Genomic DNA, 23,518 nt, shown 5'->3' with positions numbered 1-23,518 from the left:
TGGGGTCGCTGATTACGATTCAAAGGTCCGTTTTCAAAAATTGAAAAAGGCGGACGACAATTTTAAAAATCCATCCTATTTACTTGAAAATGGTTACTCGGGTTACCTTCAGATTTGTGTTCATCGACCTCAAAAACCCTTAATTAACGATTTTGAAGCCAATTAAATAGATTTAAAAGATACACTGAGAAAAAAACGATGCCAAAATAGCGCCATCCACTCATGTGGGTTCAGCTTTGCTTAAGAACGCTGAAACGACTGTGGGAACACTGCAGTTTTTGCATGAGTTTTCTGCTATAACTACCGTGTCACATGTCCCGTTCGTTGTGTTCCTCTCAGACGCGCTTGCGTATATTTATTAATTGTGTCGTTTTTTCATTATTTTAATATTTTAATGTTTATTATGAATAATAATTAGTGAAAAATGGATGAATTTGTTAAAAATATTTTATATAACTGGAAACTGGACCAATTCATTGACAGATTTGAAAGTAAGTATGCCGAGTGGACAATCCTAACCTATAATATATTGTAAAATGTCTTTGCAATTGATTATTAGGTCATTTTTTTACGAAAACTACGTGCGTATATTAATTTTTTTTTTATTTATTTATTCATTATTTTATTATTATTATTTTTTTAAAATTTATTTTATTAATTAAATTAATTTCTATATTTGTCATTTGACTTAATTTTTTTGTGCATAAATATATATTAATAAGTTATATTATTATGAAATAAATTATAATTATTATAAAAACATTTGTTATTACTATATAGTAATTAACTATAAGATGTTTAAGAAATGTATTTTAAAAGAATTAAAAATTAATTTTTAAGTTTGTACAGCACTGCCAAAAACTGCTGTGTATTCCAATGCAGAAACTGCAGTGTTCCAATGTAAAAACAGCCGTTTTCTGTTTGCAGTGTCACTAATGCAGAAACTGCATGACTTTACCGCTGAAACGGCGTGCTTTTTTTCTCAGTGTAGTAGTCCGTTATTTTGGATCCGTCATTTTGAATTTTTTAAAACTGATTCCAGATTCGTAATCAGCGACCCCGAAAACCCCCCAAGCAGCACGGTATATCCCTTGAATACCACACGGAAAGAAAAGGAATGGTTGGGCCAACCATAGGTATTGATAAATACGTCCCATCAATATTATATGGTTACCACAACCATATCTTTAGTTGATACAACCATAGTATGGTTGGCCTAACCAAAGGTTAGGTTGTCACATCAAAATGACGAAAAATTGCAAATTTGATGTGTCAACCTGACCTTTGGTTGCGCCAACCATACTATGGTTGTATCAACTAAAGATATGGTTGTGGTAACCATATAATATTGATGGGACGTATTTATCAATACCTATGGTTGGCCCAACCATTCCTTTTTTTCCGTGCACCGTGGTATATTCCCATGATCTTCCAGGAAAGTCAAAATGTCCGCATCATGGGAATATTCCTCAGTGACATTCAGGGTACATTCCAGTGACATTGAGGGTAATATTAAAGGAATATTCCACGGTTATATTGAATTTTTTTTAAGTGATGAAATAATAGAAATGTGTTATAAATTGTTATTTGAATAAGCAGGAAGATTAAAAACACATTTTAATGTAACCGTGGAATATTCCCTTAATATCACTGGAATATTTTCACAATATCACCCTGAATATCCTCTTAATGTCACTGGAATATTCCATGAATGTCACCGAGGAATATTCCCTTAATGTCACTGGAATATACCCTGAATGTCACTATGGAATATTCCCATGATGCGGACATTTTGATTTTCCTAGAAGATCATGAGAATATTCCACCCGTTTATAAAGATCGTACACGGAAAAAAATCAATGGTTGCCACAGCCATACCTTTGGTTGTCTCAACCATATTATATTGAAAAATACGTCCCAACCATACCTCCGGTTGCTCCAGCCATATTAAATAGCTAGCTTTAAATTGTTAGCACAACTAGAATATATGGCTGTGGGAACCATATATTTGGAAAATATACAAATGCTAATATGGATGTGACAACCATTTTTAATTGATGCTTCGACCATTATTTAGTGTACCATATTAATATTGTTGAAGCAACCATTTTATATGGTTCCAATTTATGTATATTTTATTTGTTTAATATTATCAATAAGGTTATTTTTGATTAATTTAAAACATTGAGTCCCATAAAAACGTATTTATTTTTTTGAAATAATCGCCAAATACAAATTCGTTAACAAAATAAACCTAAGTGCCTAAGTGTCGTAAACATTGAAGAATTTCCCCATTTACAAATTATGACTGGGAAAGGTGAATGTAAATTGTTTAAAAGGACGCAGTCAACTTCAGAAGTTTCATATTCTATTTTTTTTTAAGGAAATCAATGCACTCAGCTTCCATTTTTTAACTTAAAAAACACATTAACCGGGATCAATATAATTCTTAAATGATTATAGAAAATGTTTAGGACTGCGGATATATACACGTTTCGCGACGCTTGGAATTAATACGAGTAATATAGACGTAATTTATTGCATCACCGCGCAGACAAGGTGCGCAGGCGTCTATAGGGGCCTTAGCAATTCAAAAATTGATAGGATAACAAAATTGTTAAAATCCAAACCAATATTGTTACCTCAACTAAAGCTATGGTTGATATATCCATATCATAGGTACAAATATTATATGGTTGCCACAACCATTCTTTTTTGTCAATGTATCCATACTGAAAGCTGCTTCAGCTATATGTATGGATGCCTCAACAACCCGGTAAGAAGCGAGGAATAGAGAAAAATTGAAAGTTTGCAGACATAGAGCAGAAGTTAAGAATTTTTAATTTTTCTGAATAGGCGATTTTACGTTTTTACCAAATTCCTCACTGAACATCAAAATATCAGAAAAATGAATTCTTCTCTATTCCCAGTAGAGGTAAGTCAATAGAAAAGAATTCAGACTTCTTATTCTTCTTAATGCGCAAAGTTTCATATTTTCAAATTTTTGGTAGCGAATAGAGAAAAATTAAATGTTTGGAGAGTAAATTTTAAATGTCGCATTTTGGACCGCATTTAGAAGAATAGAAAATGTGGAGAATAAATGAGGCATTTCTATGTTTTACAATTGACAGCGTCAGGTTGTTAAGAATAATATGTATATAATTTAGAGTATAAATTTTGGCCAAGTCAATTAAGAAGAATAGATTTTTCTATTTTTTTTGCTTCATCGAGGAATTGAATAAAAACGTAAATGCTCCCATTCAAAAGAATTGGAACTCTGAGTTCTTTTCAATTATTCGCCTCTTACCGGGAAATTATTTTTATACTTGAATATTCTGTAAAATAGAATTTTAATAATATTAGTCAATATATAAGACCTGAACTATTTATTTATATTATATGGAAATATTTCCATATGCTTAAGAAAATTCTGGTAAAAAATTGAGTGCTGATTAAGTATTAGCATTGTATAAATTACATTAGTTTGTTAAAAAAATTTGCTAAATCAACATTGTTACTTAATTTATTTTCGAAAAAATTGGAATGTATGCAGAATTCACTTGATTGAAATTTAAGTTCATGTCCATGTCATTCTAAATTAAAATGTCGAAGTTAATAAACTTCACATTAAAATTAGGTATTAAAATTCATATACCATTTTTGTGTTGTAAAGATGAAAAAATGTTATAATTTTTATTTATTAACACAATTAATCATTTAAAACTATTTAAATTGACAAAATTATTAATTAATATCATTAATGTTCATAAAAATATATATAGGATAATATACTCTTTGTAATAATGAACATCTGAAAAGCTGTTTGATGACTTAACAAAATAATATATGTATCTGTTTAATGTGTTCATTATAAGAGACATTTTCTCAAAAAATTTTATAACCTCCCCTGGTCGAGCGCGTTAAGGCGCTCCCAGTGCGGTTGAGAGCTATGATGGTCGAGGGTTCGAGTCTCAGAGTCAACTCGTCGGAAAATCCAAGATTGAGAGATGAATAATCATTTTTTCTATTTTTTTCTATTCCCAGTACATATAAGTCAATAGAAAAGAATTCAAACTTCTTATTCTTCTTAATGCGCAAAGTTTCATATTTTCAAATTTTTGGTAGCGAATAGAGAAAAATTAAATGTTTGGAGAGTAAATTTTAAATATCTATTCCTTTTAATCGACAGTATCAAAATTTCTGAAGCGAATTGAAAGGAATAAGAAATTTGGAGAGTGAAGTGGATATGTCTATTCCTTTTAATTGACTGTGTCATGACATCAGGAGCGTATTTAGAGGGATAGAAAATTTGTAGATTAAATGAGGTATCTTTATGCCTTGCAATTGACTGCGTCAGGTTACATGTATAATTTAGAGTATAAATTTTGGCCAAGTCAATTAAGAAGAATAGATTTTTCTACTTTTTTTTGCTTCATCGAGGAATTGAATAAAAACGTAAAATCACCCATTCAAAGGAATTCAGATTCTGAATTCTTTTCAATTCTTCGCTTCTTACCGGGAATATTATGACCAACAATATTTTTATGGTTGAGACAACGATACCTTTTCTTTTCGTGTACCTCGGATAATCGAGATTCTACTGTATTTGTATTAATTAAATTCATTGATTAAATTCAATTAATTATTTACTTGAACCAAATACAATTTATTAGGTTCAAATAAGTGGGATTCAAATAATTCAAGTTATTTGAATCAATTACATATTTTTTGGATCCAAATAAAAAATATTTGAACCAAATAAATATTTTTCAAATAATTTGAAGTATTTGAATCAAATAAATTTTTGTTCAGTGCAGGAATATTCCTTCAATATCTCAGGGATATCCCCTCAATATTACATGAATTTCACGGGAATATTCCTTCAGTATCATATACGAATATCACGCAAATGTCACAGGAATATCACCGTGGAATGTACCCATGAAGCGGACATTATGATATCGCCTGAATGTCACAAGAATATTCCCGCTTGATAACCACCTTGACATTCAAGCAATATTCCGTGCTGCTTGGAGAATATCTTGCAATAATCATTAATTGCAACCTTGCAGTATAGTGGAACATTTCGATATTTGCAACAAGCCTGAGGCAAGGTTGCTACAAAACCTTAGCAAATATTTCATGACAAGCTCACGAATTATCTGAATTTTAAGGCATGCTGAAAGAAGGATATGGAAAATTAAGATTGTCAAGTATTGAAGAAAATAGTATACTTAATTATATATTTTAATTTTGTGAAATAAATAAAATTTAAGTAAAACTCACTTTATAGGTATAGGGCGTCTGAATTTTTGATTGGCGAAAACTGATTGTGCAGTGGGTGTGACGCGAGGTGTATGTGGCTTAAATCGTCTTGGTGAACTAGTTCCTTTGTGTGTTAAATCTCCATCTGGAAACTGTGCCAAGATGCAGCCAGCGGCACAGACTAATAGCTGGAAAAGTAATAACATTCACAGCTATTGGTATGCTCCAATACTAATAAATAACTTTCAGGAAACATTCAACTCTGTCATAATTAATATCATTGCAAAATGTTTGAAAAAGATTAAATTACAATTTTTTTTCGAAAAAACGTTATGACTTTCTGTAGAAATAGTTAAATGAGATTAGATATGATGAGAATCGTTAATTACTTTTTAAAGCCTTTAATTTCATCACTGTACAATTTTTAAATGGAAATTTTAGTTATTATATTATATTAGACGTGATTTTATAAGAAAATGTTATCTTTCAATAAAAATACAACGCGAAAAATAAGAAAATATTTTAATATAAAATTTTTAATATTTTTTACACAATATGTGGTATTATAAAAGGAATTATTTTATTTCTTATAAGGTCGTTTACATTACTAAATAAATAAATTTAATTTCTTAATGTTAAAAAATATATAATTGATCAATTTCAATATACATTTGAAATAAAATCTTACTGCTTTCACTGTTCTGTGAAATTTTCACTTATGTGCGTGTGATATTAATCTATGCAGGTTGAAATTATTTTAAAGAGAATGTAAACTTCTATTAATAAATATAAAAAATAAATGTATAATATATAAAATCTTATTAATGAGTTGCTTTTTATTTAAAATTCAAATTTATATTTTTTTAATAAAATAATTTCCACAGTATTTAAAAAATTGCTTCATTGTAAAAATAATTAATTAATCACAAAATTTAAAATTATTGTAATAAATTTGTTTTAATAAATAAAAAAGAAAATCAGTGAAATCCTTTAATTTACTTTCTTATAATTGTGAACAAGGTGTTAATGATTTTAAAAAAATAAAATAAAACAAACGAAAAGGATCAACAATGTAAATGTGAGATGAGTGAAAATGGTGATTCTTAATTTCACTTATTTATAAGCCACGGTCATCATCACGTGTGATTCATATTAGATTGTAAGTTCAAGTTGAAGGCTGTTCGTTTTACATACTTTGATATTATGCAAATACATACCACAAGTCATAAAAACAATTATAATTAATTTATATAGGATGGCAACTGTTTTTAATTGCTCTTACTTTGTCATTTCTTTGTTTCCTAAATTGAGGCCAACTGTTTATTAATTAAATTGATAATTTGTTCAATGTGAATGAATTTCTATGCAAAATTATTATGTTGAAAAATGATAATAAAAATTAGTTTAAAGTATCATATTTTAAATATACGGCTTAAAGTTACATAAACTTCAAGTTAGTTTACAAACTAGAACTTTAGACAGTTTATAATGAAAAAGACACTAGTTCTCTGAGCAGAATTTCCAGAAAGAAATCCGAAAGTAGACGAGAAACTTATGTATTTGTCAAACTGCCAAGTACGTGAACTGTATTAACTTGAGCTCTTGAGAAGCTGTAACATTATTGAATATACGATCGAAAGAAAAAGTTTCATGTCCGTTGGGACATTCACCTTTCTTAGTTTAGTTTCTTAAAAACAAGAAAAATTTTTCTATAAAATCAATTGCATTACAATATTGAATACCAATTGTTACAGTTAAGCTTTCATTGAAGAAAATTCAAAATGAAAAGTTAGTAAGTGTAAAAAACATTCGTGCCGAAAATCAAAAAACTTTAAAGCGTTTTCAAATATCCAAATAATACAAAAGCTTGGCCCGAGTATCACAAAATGACCCACCTCTACAAGATTGACAAGAAAAATTGCTGTAAGCTTGTAATTATTCTTGTATTACAATTTGTGCATATTTTAAAACAGAAGCACTGTTGTATAATAAAGTTAATTGAATTTTACATTATCATTTATTGCTTTAGAAAGAAAAGAGAAAAAATTAACAGAAATGTGCTATTCTAGAGTAATGTTAACTTCATTCGAAAATGAATATTGTTATGTGCAATGCCTATATGTATATGTAATGTAAGGTGTGTTGTAAAAAATAAAAGGAAGTTAATTTATGTTGTGAGGAAAAGCTTCATCAATTTAATTTTCCTGGCAAATGCATTTTACGCAGAATAGAAATATATATATCAAACCCAGTGTCTAAATCACTACATTCCGACATGTACAGTTTGCATCTAACACAAGGCCGCTTGATACTTTCAAATTTCTTTCTTAGACCAGCTGCTGTTTTTGTACAACAGAGCGAGAGCATAATAATTGAAGAAATTCTATATTTCATATAATTTTTTAACCACTAATATAGCAATCCTCACAGGATTCTTAATCAATCGGTTAAATAAGTTGTAAAACACGTCTAGGTCAGACATGAACGTGGGAAAAATTCTTGCTAATACCCATTCTATTTCATTTGGTTGAAGATATTAGAAAGTTTTCTTGGTTGACTTCTTAAAAAATATATTAGTTTCAAGAATTCTTCAATATTTTTAAGCTTTTCATTATTTGCAAATTTTTCCTTTGGGAGACCGATAAGTTATATACTTCTTTAGTATAGCAATATATCTACTCATTAAATATGGTCATATACATATGAGGCATTTCATATGAAAAGACGGGGTTCATGTCTTGGATGTTTCTCCAAATTCGGTAAATTCTAGTGATACTAGTGCACAGAAAAAAACTGAACTCAGAATAAGCCGTGTAGGCGGCTCATTTTTATGTTCAACAAAAATGAACCAGGTTGGTGGCGCTACTGTCTATGTCGTTTAGCATTGGCTCAGGTTGGAGTTACATGTTGATGTAAATGCAGAATGCAAAACCGAAAATAATGAGAGTGAAAAGGATAGTGATATATCTCTGTCCTTTTCACTCTCATTATTTTCGGTTTTGCATTCTGCATTTATATCAACATGTAACTCCATCCTTATTTTGATTTGCAACAAATATGAGACTACCCTATTGAAAAAAAACACGTATAATTATACGTATAATAATACGTATAATTATACGTATAATTGTACGTATAATTATACGTATAATTGTACGTATTATTATACGTATAATTATACGTATTATTATACGTACAATTATACGTATAATAAGACATACGAATTTGAAACAAGAATTATACGTATAATTATACGTATAATAATACGTATAATTAATTATACGTATAATAATACGTATAATAATACGTATAATTATACGTATTATTATACGTATAATTATAATTCTATTAAAAATAGAATAATAGAATAGAATAGATTAATTAGTATAGCAAAATTGCGCTGAAAATTTTTAGAAATTTTAAAATGCAAATTAAATTTCACGAAAAAAAATATCGTCGAATGTCAATTCAAGCAGTCACCCATCCAAGTACTAACCGCGTCCAACGTTGCTTAACTTCCGTGATCTGATGAGAACTTGTTCCTTCGCCTTGGTGTTTACGCTGTCTTGTCTTGATCACTAAAATTGTATCACTAAAAGTGAGGTTAGGTGCGATACAATACTTATACGACAAAGTTATTAATCAAGACAAGACAGCGGAAACACCAAGGCGAAGGAACAAGTTCTCATCAGATCACGGAAGTTAAGCAACGTTGGACGCGGTTAGTACTTGGATGGGTGACTGCTTGAATTGACATTCGACGATATTTTTTTTCGTGAAATTTAATTTGCATTTTAAAATTTCTAAAAATTTTCAGCGCAATTTTGCTATACTAATTAATCTATTCTATTCTATTATTCTATTTTTAATAGAATTATAATTATACGTATAATTATACGTATAATTCTTGTTTCAAATTCGTATGTCTTATTATACGTATAATTATACGTGTTTTTTTTCAATAGGGTACACTGTAAAAAAAGGTTTTAATTTTACTATTTAAATAGTAGAATCACAAGACTCTGTAGCAAATTTTGTTACAGAATTATGTGATTTTACTGCACTCAGTTTGACAATATTAATGATTTTGAGGTTAGAAATACAAGATTTCGTAAACTTACAGTACAGTGTAGAGCGATTTTAAATGGCGATTGTAAAATTCCAGTCCCAATGTAATTTTATGGACGAGTGTAAAGTTACATTTTTTAGTTAATTTACATTTTGAAAATGTGAATATCATGAATTTTGTAAAATTTCTAAATAAAAAGTAAAAAAGCAATTTTTTCATTGTAAAATCACATATTGATAGAAAACTACATCGACAATTAAATTTACTTTAAATTTAAAAATTTGTTTACTTTTGCATTTTTTTGCCTGATTTCGTTTAATAAACAACTATTTTAAAAATCTGTTATAATTAAATTAATTTCGTTTCGTGTATGTCTTCTTGTTACATCGGGTACTTCGAATCACAATTATTAGTTAAATTTATTAAATTTACAACTTTTAGTAATTTTGCAGGCGCTAGTGAATCCACATAACCTCAATGTACAGTTACTATATCGATCCTGTAAAAATGTTCCACACAGTGTAGGTTTTTTTCCTCGCATACACTGTATATGTAAAATTACAGAGAAAATTTTTAAATTTTAATTAATGGAGTAGATTGTTGTATAATCATTATGTAATTTTAAAGTTTTTTCATAAAGTTTTATATGATTGGAATCGTTAAAATCTAATAATTACAAATATAGCATTTTAAAAAATATTTTTTTAAATTTAAATAATTTTTTATATTTTGCGTTAAAAAGTCATAAAACCTGAAGGACCCTTCGAAAGGACCCTTCTATTGGAAGAAGGGAATATATACAAAAGGTAAATTGTAGTGGGTAAAAGTAAATAAGAGGTTTGAAAGGAATAAAAAAAATTGTCCTGAGGATTTCAAATACATATTTAAAATTTTCATAGAAATCTATTCAATTTTTTAATTTTTAACTATTTATAGAATTTTTTGTATGTCTAGAATCCTGAAAAGTTGAATCTTCCAAATATCTCATTTTCATATGAATAATACCAAAAATATAGGAAATTTTTTTTTTACAAATTTAATGGCTTTCTTAACATAATAGAGTTATATGGTGGGTCTGAGTGGCCTTGATAAGGCCACTCAGAGGGTCTGAGGACCCTTTTTACAAAAAAATAAAACGTAGTGAGAAATAGTCAGTTTTCAGAAACATAAGGCCCATAAAAACCATTTAAGTCAGAATTAGTCAGCAGCATCACAAAACATCAAAATAGTCTCAAAAGGTCAGGATTTCTGACGTTTTGAGACTGATTTCTGATTTTATTTTTAGCAGGGAATATTCACAACTTTTATTTCTTTTTTTGTTCGTGTCTGAGGAGGTATTAAAAATTTATGGAATTGCTCCTTTTTGTAAAGACACAAGAAATATTTAATCTTTTGTCTTCTACTGCAGATTTGTAATTTCTCAAAAGTTGTGCTTCTAAGAAATGTACGTCACAAACAACGTGTTTTTTTGAAACTTTCCCCTCCAGGGATTGCGTCTTTCCATGCTGGAAGCATTTCTTCCTATAAAAAAATCATATATACCCACACAACACAATATCTTGTTGTAAGCTTCCCTTGAGTTTAAACCTAAGATTCATTAGCTTACACACGGAAAGAATTTCGAGACATCTGCTGTGCCTATTTCCTTTCTACTTACTGAATTATACATGTTATTAACTGTTCTATTAATTTCATTATTTAATTTTAAATCAACAGATAATCTTTCACATTATAAATATAATTTATAGATATTCATATAATTAATTTACAAATTCTAAAAGGTAAAATAATAAATAATAATTAAAGTAACAACAGTCCGACACATTGCAAGCACGTTTAATGCGGTAAAAATTTCACCGACACAAAAGCTGAATAACAACAGGCACGATGTCCGGTGCCATTTGGGGAACTTACGTGTTTGGCACATTTGTTATCTAGGGAAACTGTTGATCACAAAGCATAAATGTTTTATCTTGCTGAATCAGGAAGTAGGTCCGGCAAGATCTGTGTTTAGAAGCGAAGCGCGTGATAAGAATGTGGCCGCCCCCACAGGGTTTAAAGAAAGGTTATTTGACAACCTTACACCAACTTTGCTACGAGCTTACCGTGCAAACTTTCTGAAAAACTTGCGATGATCTTATTGTGCAATCTTGCAGTAACCTTACACTGCAACCTTGGAGTAATCTTACACTTTAATCTTTCGGTAAGCTTACCATCCAAGCTTGGGTTAGGTGGGACATTTGCAAGAATGCTGCAAGCTTACGTGCTATCTGGGCATTTTTAATGTATTTCAGTGCTGAACAGGAATCCGATGTTTAACCAACGTTTGAAGTGATAATTTTATTGTTATTTGCAGAAAAAAGATTTCTTTCAAAAAATGATTCAATTGTAACAAATAAAAATTAGGTTTCGAATTTCTATTTTACTCTGTTTCTTGTCTTATACTCATGATAGTTAAGTATAACTGATAACATTATTAGACCAAGCAACGTCCAAGACAACACCTACACCTATCCCTATTGAAAATCCCCACATGGGATCCTATGTCAAAAACTATGTAAAACCCCATTCCCCATATGGGAAACCATATGGTTTCCCATATAAAAACTCATGGGAAATTGGGACAGGAATTGGCATAGGAAAATATCAAAACGAGGTTCCTCCATGTCATTTCCTATGTCAAATCCCATGTCAAATATCATGTTAAATACCATGTTAAATACTAATTGAGATCCTTTATCACTTTTTTGAAAAATTTTCCCATGTCAAACCCCATGTCATTTCCCAAGTAAAAACCTTTATCATTTTTTTGAAAAATTTTCCCATGTCATTTCCCAAGTAAAAACCTTTATCATTTTTTTGAAAAATTTTCCCATGTCATTTCCCATGTGAAATCTTTTATCATTTTTTTGAAAAATTTTCCCATGTCAAATCCTCTTTCGCCTTATCGAAAATACCCACATAGGAAAGCATATGGGAATCCACATGGGAAATGGAATACGATTTCATGTGCATTTTTCCAAATGATAAAACAAATAGATTTAAGCACAGGAAATCATATAAGATTTCATATAGATTCTGAAATTTCAACCTAAGATTTCACATGGATTTACATATAGGAAACGATATAGGATTTTATTCGGGAATTTTTTAGTTGGCTGCTCGGTTGGCTGCTTTATGCAGGCGGCAGTTTACAAAAAAAATTAATTATTTGATTAAATATCAAATAATAATACTTCAACTCATCTGAAAATAAAAAAAAGTTTACTTTACTTCTGCCTTAGACTCTCAGCTTTTATAGTATTCCAGACTGATCTCAACTGTGAGAGAAAATATTTTCACCATCTGGTGGTGAAACAATGAAACTATAATGACGATCAACATCTATATTGAAATTTCCCATGTCATTTCCCATGTGAAATCCTCTTTCATTTATTCGAAAAATTTTCCCATGTCATTTCCCATGTGAAATCCTTTATCATTTTTTTTTTTAAATTTTCCCATGTCAATTCCCATGTCATACCCCATGTCATTTCCCATGTGAAATCTTTTATTATTTTTTGGAAAAATTTTCCCATATCAATTCCCACGTCAAACCTCATGTCATTTGCCATGTGAAATCCTTTATCGTATTCCATTTCCTCTGTGGATTCCCATATGCTTTCCCATGTGGGTATTTTCGATAGGGCGAAAGAAGATTTGTCATTGGAAAATTTTTCAAAAAAATGATGAAGGATTTCACATGGGAAATGACATGGGAAAATTTTTCGAAAAAATGATAAGATTTCACATAGGAAATGACATGGGAAAATTTTTCGAATAAATGAAAGAGGATTTCACATGGGAAATGACATGGGAAATTTCAATATAGATGTTGATCGTCATTATAGTTTCATTGTTTCACCACCAGATGGTGAAAATATTTTCTCTCACAGTTGAGATCAGTCTGGAATACTATAAAAGCTGAGAGTCTAAGGCAGAAGTAAAGTAAACTTTTTTTTATTTTCAGATGAGTTGAAGTATTATTATTTGATATTTAAGGTGGAAGGGTCAAAATCACAAAGTGTACGGAATCGTGTAAAACTTTCAGCAAAATTGAATAACATATTAATGCACATTATTGTTAAATATGAGCAATTTTTATCGTACGGTTTTCAAGATATTGTCGTCCGAAATTCACTATTTTTCTTATTACTTAGCATTGTGCTTATGGCCGCTGCGAACGAAAAACTGACAACTCGATATATATTACTTCATAACTTTTTATGCTCAATAAGGATTCATCTCAAAATTAAAGCAAAATTAATTTGAAATTCAAGGATCATAATGCTTCAAGTATTGTACAATTTACTGTTTAGTTACCGAGTATTTTTAATCCAAAAATTAAAGTTGGATGTAATTTTTTCTATGACACGAGAGACACAGAGAACGTAGCAACAGCGCAACTTTTGTGCTCTCTAAATCTGAATAAGTGAAATTTCACTTAAAATGTGTCAAAAGTCTTCCACGTAGAAAAATAAGTGTATATGCACTTTTAAATAAGTGAAACTTCACTTATTTTTGAGTGAAAACCACTTATTTAAAAGTGCATATACACTTATTTTTCTACGTGGAAGACTTTTGACACACTTTAAGTGAAATTTCACTTATTCAGATTTAGAGAGTGAGGGAGAAATTGAATGGCGGGAAGATTTAAATATATCCAAGTATTTAGAACATATTGCTTTATTTATCTTTTTTTCAAGAAAGTTAATGAATAAATTCTTGTAACTCATAATTATTTATTCTTGAAACAATTCATTATATTTTATTTTGATTTAAAATAAGTTACGTAGAAATTAGCTGTGTGCTGTGTGCATCAGCTGTTCTGCAGTGACTGCAGTGTTGCCACGTCTCGCACGGCGAAACACTACATTGTTCAAAATATTACTATTTTTTTTTTAATTTTTATTTTTTACAAATTTGTACGTTCTAACATAAAAAAATTATTTGAAAATATGATTTTTTATTTTACATAATAGAATTTACTTTTTTTTTCAACTTTTAGAAAAAAAAAGTTTGCTTTTGACTTACTGCGTGGGCCCTTCCACCTTAATCAAATAATTAATTTTTTTTGTAAACTGCCGCCTGCATAAAGCAGCCAACCGAGCAGCCAACTAAAAAATTCCCGAATAAAATCCTATATCGTTTCCTATATGTAAATCCATGTGAAATCTTAGGTTGAAATTTCAGAATCTATATGAAATCTTATATGATTTCCTATGCTTAAATCTATTTGTTTTATCATTTGGAAGAATGCACATGAAATCGTATTCCATTTCCCATGTGGATTCCCATATGCTTTCCTATGTGGGTATTTTCGATAAGGCGAAAGAGGATTTGACATGGGAAAATTTTTCAAAAAAATGATAAAGGTTTTTACTTGGGAAATGACATGGGGTTTGACATGGGAAAATTTTTCAAAAAAGTGATAAAGGATCTCAATTAGTATTTAACATGGTATTTAACATGATATTTGACATGGGATTTGACATAGGAAATGACATGGAGGAACCTCGTTTTGATATTTTCCTATGCCAATTCCTGTCCCAATTTCCCATGAGTTTTTATATGGGAAACCATATGGTTTCCCATATGGGGAATGGGGTTTTACATAGTTTTTGACATAGGATCCCATGTGGGGATTTTCAATAGGGATAGGTGTAGGTGTTGTCTTGGACGTTGCTTGGTCTAATAATGTTATCAGTTATACTTAACTATCATGAGTATAAGACAAGAAACAGAGTAAAATAGAAATTCGAAACCTAATTTTTATTTGTTACAATTGAATCATTTTTTGAAAGAAATCTTTTTTCTGCAAATAACAATAAAATTATCACTTCAAACGTTGGTTAAACATCGGATTCCTGTTCAGCACTGAAATACATTAAAAATGCCCAGATAGCACGTAAGCTTGCAGCATTCTTGCAAATGTCCCACCTAACCCAAGCTTGGATGGTAAGCTTACCGAAAGATTAAAGTGTAAGATTACTCCAAGATTGCAGTGTAAGGTTACTGCAAGATTGCACAATAAGATCATCGCAAGTTTTTCAGAAAGTTTGCACGGTAAGCTCGTAGCAAAGTTGGTGTAAGGTTGTCAAATAACCTTTCTTTAAATTTCACTTTCTTAAAGTACTTTGACTGACTTTGAGGCTCTATCAAATGGTGTACTAAAAGAACCGAAAAATTTTAAATAAACAATTTACAAGCATTCAAAAAAAGATTTTTTTAGAATTTTTGTTCAGTTTTTATAATTTTTTCAAATCTTAACCCTTCAGAATACCTTTAAATACTAAAAATATCGTGTCAAAAATGTTTGAATACGCCATTTTGAATTTTTAAAAACTGACTTCAGAATCGTAAGGAGCGACCTAAAAACCAAGGAGTAAAAAGATTTATTTAAAGTTGCTAAAAAGATTGTTGAAAAATGAATTTTCTCTTAAAAGATAGCAATTTTTATACTTAGTTAATTTATAATCCTTTATAATTTAGCATGCTACACTTATTATTTTTGTTTCACTTCACAATGTTTTCGTTATAGTGGAAAAAATGTTTTATGGATACTGCTTCAAAAACTTTGAATCTAGAGAGGAAAGTTGCTAAAAGATAAGGTAGAAAAATAGGTTAAAACTGTGCCGTCAAAAATTAATGAGTAAAGTAACACATCGAAAGTAATTTTAAATTTTTGTTACCTTAAATGTTATAGAACCCAAATGCGAGCCCAAATGATACATACAAAACAATATAACTAACTCCAATTATCAAAATTTAATGAAAAAAATAAAAATTCTTTTTACGCTAAGGGGCCGTGTACAAATTACGTAAGGGCCACAGGGGGGGGAGGGGGTGTATGAAATCCTTACGGACGCTTACGTGGGGGGAGGGTAGGTGCGAAGATTTTCTTACGTAAGGCCATATATTAAAAAATTTCTTGAAACTTGCGGGCAGTTCTGCCGGTAAACTTCTACAATAATATATGATCTACACAGTAAAAACAAAATCTTCTTTTAAGCTTATAAGTTGTCTTTTTTCAAGATGTAAACGGAAGTAGATCATATTGACTGAAAATCAGTACTCAAAAAATGTTTAAAAAGAATACTCTTATCTTACTATAAGTAAGATGTCATACGAGCTGAAATTTAGCTCTAAGCTTGTTGAAGAACTGAAATTCAGTTAGGTTTTAGACTATCATTTAGTCTTATGTTAAAAGAGGGCTGAAATTAAGCTTCCTTACAGACTGTCTTTCAGCGTTAACCTGGTGTGATAATAATCCTAAATTATGACTTAAAAGCATATTAGAATTTTGATATATATATATATATATATTTATATTACTTATAACAATTTTTTCTAATTTATAAATTTGCATTATTTAAATGAAAATGACGAGGAACTTTTATATTTAAAAAAATCTTGTCATTTTCATTTTCAATTCTGCAAACTAAATTTAAAAAATAACATTATACGTAATATATATATATATATATATAAATATATAAAATTAGGAATTAACAGTTTAGAATAATTTAAGCTCTTTCAACAAGTTCCACACAGTTTTGTACTTTTGGTAATATTTAGCGACTTTTTTTCTAAATAGTATAGCTGAGACAAAGGTGAAAGATATGCGTGCTTTGCTGGAATATTCGATATTAAAAACCCAGTAAAAAAACCCATTCTTGTGAATTATAAATGAATAAAACCAAAATTAAAACACGAGAAAATCATTTCTCAACCACGCTTCACTGTACGCGTACGCTATGGCGTTTTCACAACAGACGTTTTGCCTGTGACGTCACAACTACCACTTTAAGACTCGGCGGACTGACACCCAGCTCAAGTAAAGACTTTTAAAAAGTCACTGTCGTCTTTTTTTTACTTAAGACCAGTGAATTAAAAATCAGTCGAATTATAAGCTTATTTATAGTAAGAGAACCACTAACTCTTATTTTAAGCTAATTTTCATTATTAAATAAAGTTTCTTGCTTAAAATAAGTTAAAAATTAAAGTAAGCTTACATTCGGTTTCAGATTTTGTTTTTACTGTGTAATAATGTTGAAAAATGTATTTTGTTCTCTACAGTAATGACTGTTTAACTATGTTAACTTTGTTTTAAATATAATTAAAAAAATTTATTAACATTAAGAATAAAACGTGTAATACATAACTTTAATTTTTGACCTATATTTTCTTTAAACCTTACGTAAGAAAGGGGGGGGGAGGCTAACAAAATCTTACTTAACCTTACATGGGGGGAGGGGGGGTTTAAAATGTTTAAAATTGGCCTTACGTAATTTGTACACGGCCCCTAAGAAGTGGAAATAAATAATTGGACTTATAAAAAAAAAAAAATTTGAAATGATTTTGATTTTATGTTATTTAGATGTTATTTTAATAAGTATCTAATTGTAAGTCAGAAAAAAAATATATTCGATTTGTATTTTGAAAATTTTCTTCTATTCGCCATTGCTTCATCCACTATAAATTCAATTTTTTGTATGTATTTTCTTATCTTAAAAAATTCGTAATTTTTATATTGTAGCCTCTATTGAAAAGTTTTAGAGGGAAAAAATGTGTCATTTTAGGAGTATTTTCAGGGAAAAATAGTAGAAAATTAAAAAAAAAGAAAAATTGAAAAATTTGAATAACTTTTTTGTTTTAATCTCTATCGAAAAGTGTTAAAAGAAAAAAGTTTACTTTTGGGAATATTTTAAGGGAAAATTAAAAAAAAATTTTTTTCAAATTTGAAAAAAATTGAATTTTTTGAAAATTCAAAATTTGAATAATTTTTTAATTTTTATGGCGCACTCACACCTTTTTGGCGCCTGCCTGCCTGCAGGTCACCATGGCAACGCACGGGTTTGAGTGCGACAGAAAATTTGAATATTCAAATTTTTAAATTTTCTGTCGCACTCACTCTCATGCATTGCCATGGTAACCTGCAGGCAGCCAAAAAGGTGTGAGAGCGCCTTTAGGCGGATTAGTCTGTCCAACGAACTCAGACTTCATTTTTACATGTGGAAAGAGTGTACCAAATTTCAAAGCGATTCGTTCAAGTTATCGTGGGGACAAAAAGAGTCTACAGACAGACTACAAACAACAGACAGACGGACAGGTTTTTAAAACATATTTTTTTGGCATCAGGAGGTCTCAAAACGTGAAGATTCACTGGAATTAGAAAAAAGTCAAAATCGACCAAAATGAATACTTTCTCATTTATGATGAGAATGTAAAAATAGTTCGAGAAACTTTCGTAAACTAGTTTTTCCCTTTTGGACGGTCCCAAAGTTTGGAAATCTTTCATTAACTTGTTCCAAGATTTCACAAACTTTTCATCACTCTCTTCATGACAATCAATGTCTGCGCACGCGCACAAAAAAAAGTTTGTGGAATCTTGGAAAAAGTTAATGAAAGATTTCCAAACTTTGGGCCCGTCCAAAAGTGAACAACTAGTTTACGAAAGTTTCACGAACTATTTTTTTCCGTGTGCGTACACCGAAAAAAAAAAGTTCTCAAATTTAGAGGATTCCTCTTCTTTTGCAGCAACTTTTCCTTTTATATATGGGCACTAAAGTTTTCATATCTAATTGAGAGGATTTTCCTCTTTTATATTTTGAGAGGAATAATTTCAAATAAAGATTTATTCATCTTGTTTCAAACTTACGTCAAATTCAGAAATGTCAACCTTCTTTACAGGGTTAAAAGAAATTTATGATTTAATTTACTCGTTATTACTCGGATTAAGTAATTTATAATGAAAGGAACCATTTTTGGAGAAAAAATATAGACGGCGAAAACACGAGCTGAGTTTTTATACAATAAAGTACCAAAGATTTTCAGGTTGTTAAAAATGTTTTTAGTTTTTGTTCATTTTAAAATAAAGTGCTCAGTATTCAAGTGAAAAAAAGTTAATGGATTATTTAAATCAAAGTAAATATATTTTTAAAATAGTGTAGAGGTCAAATTGATGAAATAATCAATTCTGATTTGAATATTATTAAATTCTAACCCTAGAAAAAATAGGGGTTAAACAGATCGCATTGTTGATAAATTATAATAAATTTATCACAGTTTTTAATATGAATAGAAATAATTTTTTAAACATTAAAACCTTAATTTTCAGTGAAAAATTTGTTAATTAAATAATTAATGTAGAAATTCCAATTTCAGATAACAGATTTTTCAGCTCGTTGTCCATTTTATTTTGAACTGTCACTTTTCAAACAGTTTGAAGATGCGCGCAACAAAACAAAATGAAACTATAAAAATCTTTTTTACAGCATAAATTTGTTTCATTTTGAGAGGAATAATTTCAATTATAGAAAAGAATCTTAAATGCAAATGAATAAATTCAATCAAAGAGAAAATATTAAAAGTTATCATTTAATAAAAATATTCTCAAATAAAGAAGAAAAATCCTCCTTTTTGTAGATGAATATTCGTATATTGAAAATAAAATGTAAAAGTAATTTATGAGCGGAATTTTCTTCTCATTTGGAGATTTTATTTTTTTCGGTGTAAAGTGAGTGATTATACGAGTGTAATCAGATGTAATCAGAATCAGTGTAATCATACAAAATTTTTTGCAACACCCGCCTCTAAAGTTAAGTACCTATTATGAAGAATTCCAACTCTCTATTAGAATAATTTCGATTGTATAGAATTAAGTAAATTAATCGAAGATCAGGAAAAATAACATTAAGCAGTAGTGTATAAATTTAAAAGTAAAGTTCTTTTTTTAATTTTGTGGTTTTGTATGGTCTAAAACTAATTTATATAATAAAATTGTATGAATTAGACGAAACATTAAAAAAATTTTTTTAGATTCAAAGTATGGTTATTTGGAAAGCTTGCACCAATCTTGGTAAGCTGCAAGCTTACCGTGCAAGCTTACTGAGCAATCTTGCAGTAACCTTACACTGCAATCTTTCAGTAGGCTTATAATGCAAGTTTGGGCCAGGTGGGACATTTGAAGCTTGCAGTAGGGTTGCGGCAAGTTTGGCGTGCAAGGTGAGCAATATTGCACGGCAAGCTTGCCGGAAGGTTGCTGTCAGTTTACGTGCTATCTGGGTGAATTTTTTGGTTCATTGGTGACAAAAATGTTTTTTTTGCGAAATTTTGCAGTTTAAAACCTGTTTTTTGCAATTAAAAAACATTTTTTGTAATTTAAAAAAATACAGCTTTTAAAATTTTTCTAGATCGAAAATTCGTATTTAGGGGGTCAAAATACATAAAACCTTACTATACATTACCCCAAGTGATAAATTCATCATTAAAATAATATTATTATTTACTTAACCCTAGAAAGAGTAACTTAATTTTCTCACCCTCTAAAGGGTAACTGATGGGGTGTCTATAGACATTGAATTCAAAATTAATTATCTGTAAAACTAAAATTTTAAAAAAATTTTATTGTACTGTAACGTGCAGTTTATTAGGACCCTCATAAACTTGGGACTTGTGAACGCACGGACGACTGGGGATTAGAAGTGACAATTTAAACCATATGTTTGAACCAAGCCTAAAATTAACATTTTTTTCAAAAAAGGCGGTCCTTATTTCAAAACTCCGCCAACTCTTTCATTTTTATGATGTTCTGCGCGAAAATGACTAAAACTCGTCGTTTTCCGAGGGCAAACTCTCGATGGAGTTGTGACACCTTCTAAGGTTAATTATTATTAAAAGTTAGTAATTAATTAAATTATTACAGGCTTTAAAGTTTGATAATCTTCCTTTCGTTTAGCATATTTTGTCATTTGAAACTAAATTTTTTTAACTTTATTAGGTAGCATTTATATTTTACAAATATTTTTTAATTTTTGTATTTTATGCTTAATTTTTTTTTAATGGAATACTCTTTTTAAGTGATAAATATTATATTATAAAATCATATTTCCTGCTTAGAAATTTATTCAAGACATCTAAAATTAAATATTACGATATTCTTATTAAAACTAAAATATGAAAAAATTTTAGTGACAAAAAATAGAAATTATTTTTATTTTGTTTGTGTTTATATGTAAGACTTGCACCAGTTGCGTTTCGAAACTTGCCGAGGGGCTGAATGATGTAATTTTCATGTTCAAGAAATCTACAAAGCTGAACTACATTATTCAAGTCAAGTTGATATTCTATGCGTATATTTCAATTTTATGCACGCATGATAATTATACGGAAATAGAACCGGCTTAGAATATATATATATATATATATATATATATATATATATATATATATTCTTTACATAATAATAAAAATAAACATTTAATTCTTTTTGTTAAAAAATTATTTTTACCTATGTATATTAACAATTTTATGATCAAAATGTCCTAGAAAGTATTTGATTGTTTTTTTATGAAATACCAATAAAATAAAAGTTAAATGACCTTTGGAAAAAAAGAATTCAAATATTACTTGTACGAAGTATGTATGTAATTTATAAAAATAATTGATTAGTTTCACGATGAATGCGGTGCTAATAAAGTCATTTATTGTTTTCCAGTCCTGTTATAAAAGCGGGCTATTATTTCTTACATCATTATCCATTTTAGGAAATTCTACTGGTTTCATTAATTTAATTTTGCAAGACATATAATTTTTAAAGTGTTTTAAAATTACAATAAAATTTTACATTAATTTAAATTAAAAAATTTAAAATATGTAAAGCAACTAATAAAGTATAATTTTGAGTCTTCATTTACGTAGAGATTTGAATGTGAGTACGTGTAGTGCTTCTATATGAGGTCAGTGACTTTAATTAATGGCGTTTAAATCATGTGACTTTAATGACTTTTCTGACCTTAATAATGACACCATGGAAATTTATATAAATATGGTAAATTTAATTTTGTAATTGTAATAATTTCCCTTTTTAAATTTTAATGACTTCATATTGTACACTTTGTGATCATATTACTGAACTCAATAATTTTCTTTAATTTCAAAGATTGTTTTATATAATTTGAACAAAGTTTTATTAATTATTATATGCAGGCTTGCAAATTATTTTTTGCACCGTATAATATTGCTTTTTTATTTTAATGATTTCTTTACATTCTAATTATTTTTCTACATTTGTGTGTTTTACTTTTCTATTTCAATGATTAATGATTATATATATATATATAATTTTTGTTTTGCTATATATATACAGTTCCATAAATCTAATGATTTAAAAATTCGTAAGTTTTTACTTATTCTTTAAACTTGTTAGGTGTTAAATTAAATAATACCCAAGTATCACAATATTACCCGGTAATATTACTGTAATATTAAAATGTCCGCCTCATGGTAATATTACCGGTTCTTATCTTTTTGTGTTTTATTATAAAAAACTTTGAAATTTTTATGTATTTCAAATAAACGTGTAATATTACAGTAAATTACCATGAGGCGGACATTTTAATATTACTGTTTACAATAATATAATATTACGTGATACTTGGGTATCAACTGAGGTAACAGTAGTTGCAAATTGAGGAAAAATTCTCTGTAATGACGTAAAAGTGAAATAACACTACTCTAAATTTAGTCGGAGTGACATCGTTATTAATAACGAGATAATTTAAATAGTGCAAAACATAAATTCGCATTTACGATACACGTAATGAAACCAGTTGGAAGTAAAGCTTGTGATAAGACAGTTCATGGCTCACGCACCTAACTCTTTACTTTATATCGCGATTTCGCTTACTCTCTATATAAACAACATGCTTAGAACACAAGGTGAAAGTGCTCGATATATTGAAAGATTTTCGTTTCCGTATCACTGGAGTAAAGGCGTACACCCGGACAAGACTTCTTACGTCCTTGCCTAGACCACTTTCGTCCTTCCTTGTTTCTCAATGGAATATTTAATGTCACTTTAAATATTACATTCCGCACATTTACGAAGAACCCTTTTCTCGCACTCATTATCACTAAATTATTTTTTTAATGATTCTTTAATAAATGCATAATTTATTTAAATAATTGTCTCGAAACCAATTTCTAAATTAACATTATAAATCATCATATCGTAAAATTATTATATTTCAAACTCAAAATATAGAAAAAACATAAGAGCACTTTTCATGGACATTTATTAACAAATTTTTTATTTTCATAATAATACTACTCATAAAAAGCTCTTACATTTTTTCTATATTT

General features: G+C 29.1%; 1 protein-coding gene across 1 annotated transcript in view; it reads right to left on the bottom strand.

Annotated features, from left to right (window-relative positions):
• The window catches only part of LOC127286248 (uncharacterized), a 112,384-nt gene that overhangs the window by 88,334 nt on the left and 532 nt on the right, over positions 1-23,518 (bottom strand). The window contains exon 2 of the mRNA XM_051312622.1: positions 5,287-5,453. Coding sequence (XP_051168579.1) covers positions 5,287-5,453 — 167 coding nt within the window. The remainder of the gene's footprint in view (positions 1-5,286; positions 5,454-23,518) is intronic.

This window comes from Leptopilina boulardi, unplaced genomic scaffold, assembly GCF_019393585.1.
Source record: "Leptopilina boulardi isolate dan_hultmark-lab unplaced genomic scaffold, ZJU_Lbou_2.1 LbouV2_351, whole genome shotgun sequence".
In the NCBI taxonomy this organism is placed as follows: Eukaryota; Metazoa; Arthropoda; class Insecta; order Hymenoptera; family Figitidae; genus Leptopilina; species Leptopilina boulardi.
The sequence above is the reverse complement of the archived record's forward strand: the minus strand, read 5'-3'. Positions and strand labels throughout refer to the sequence as shown.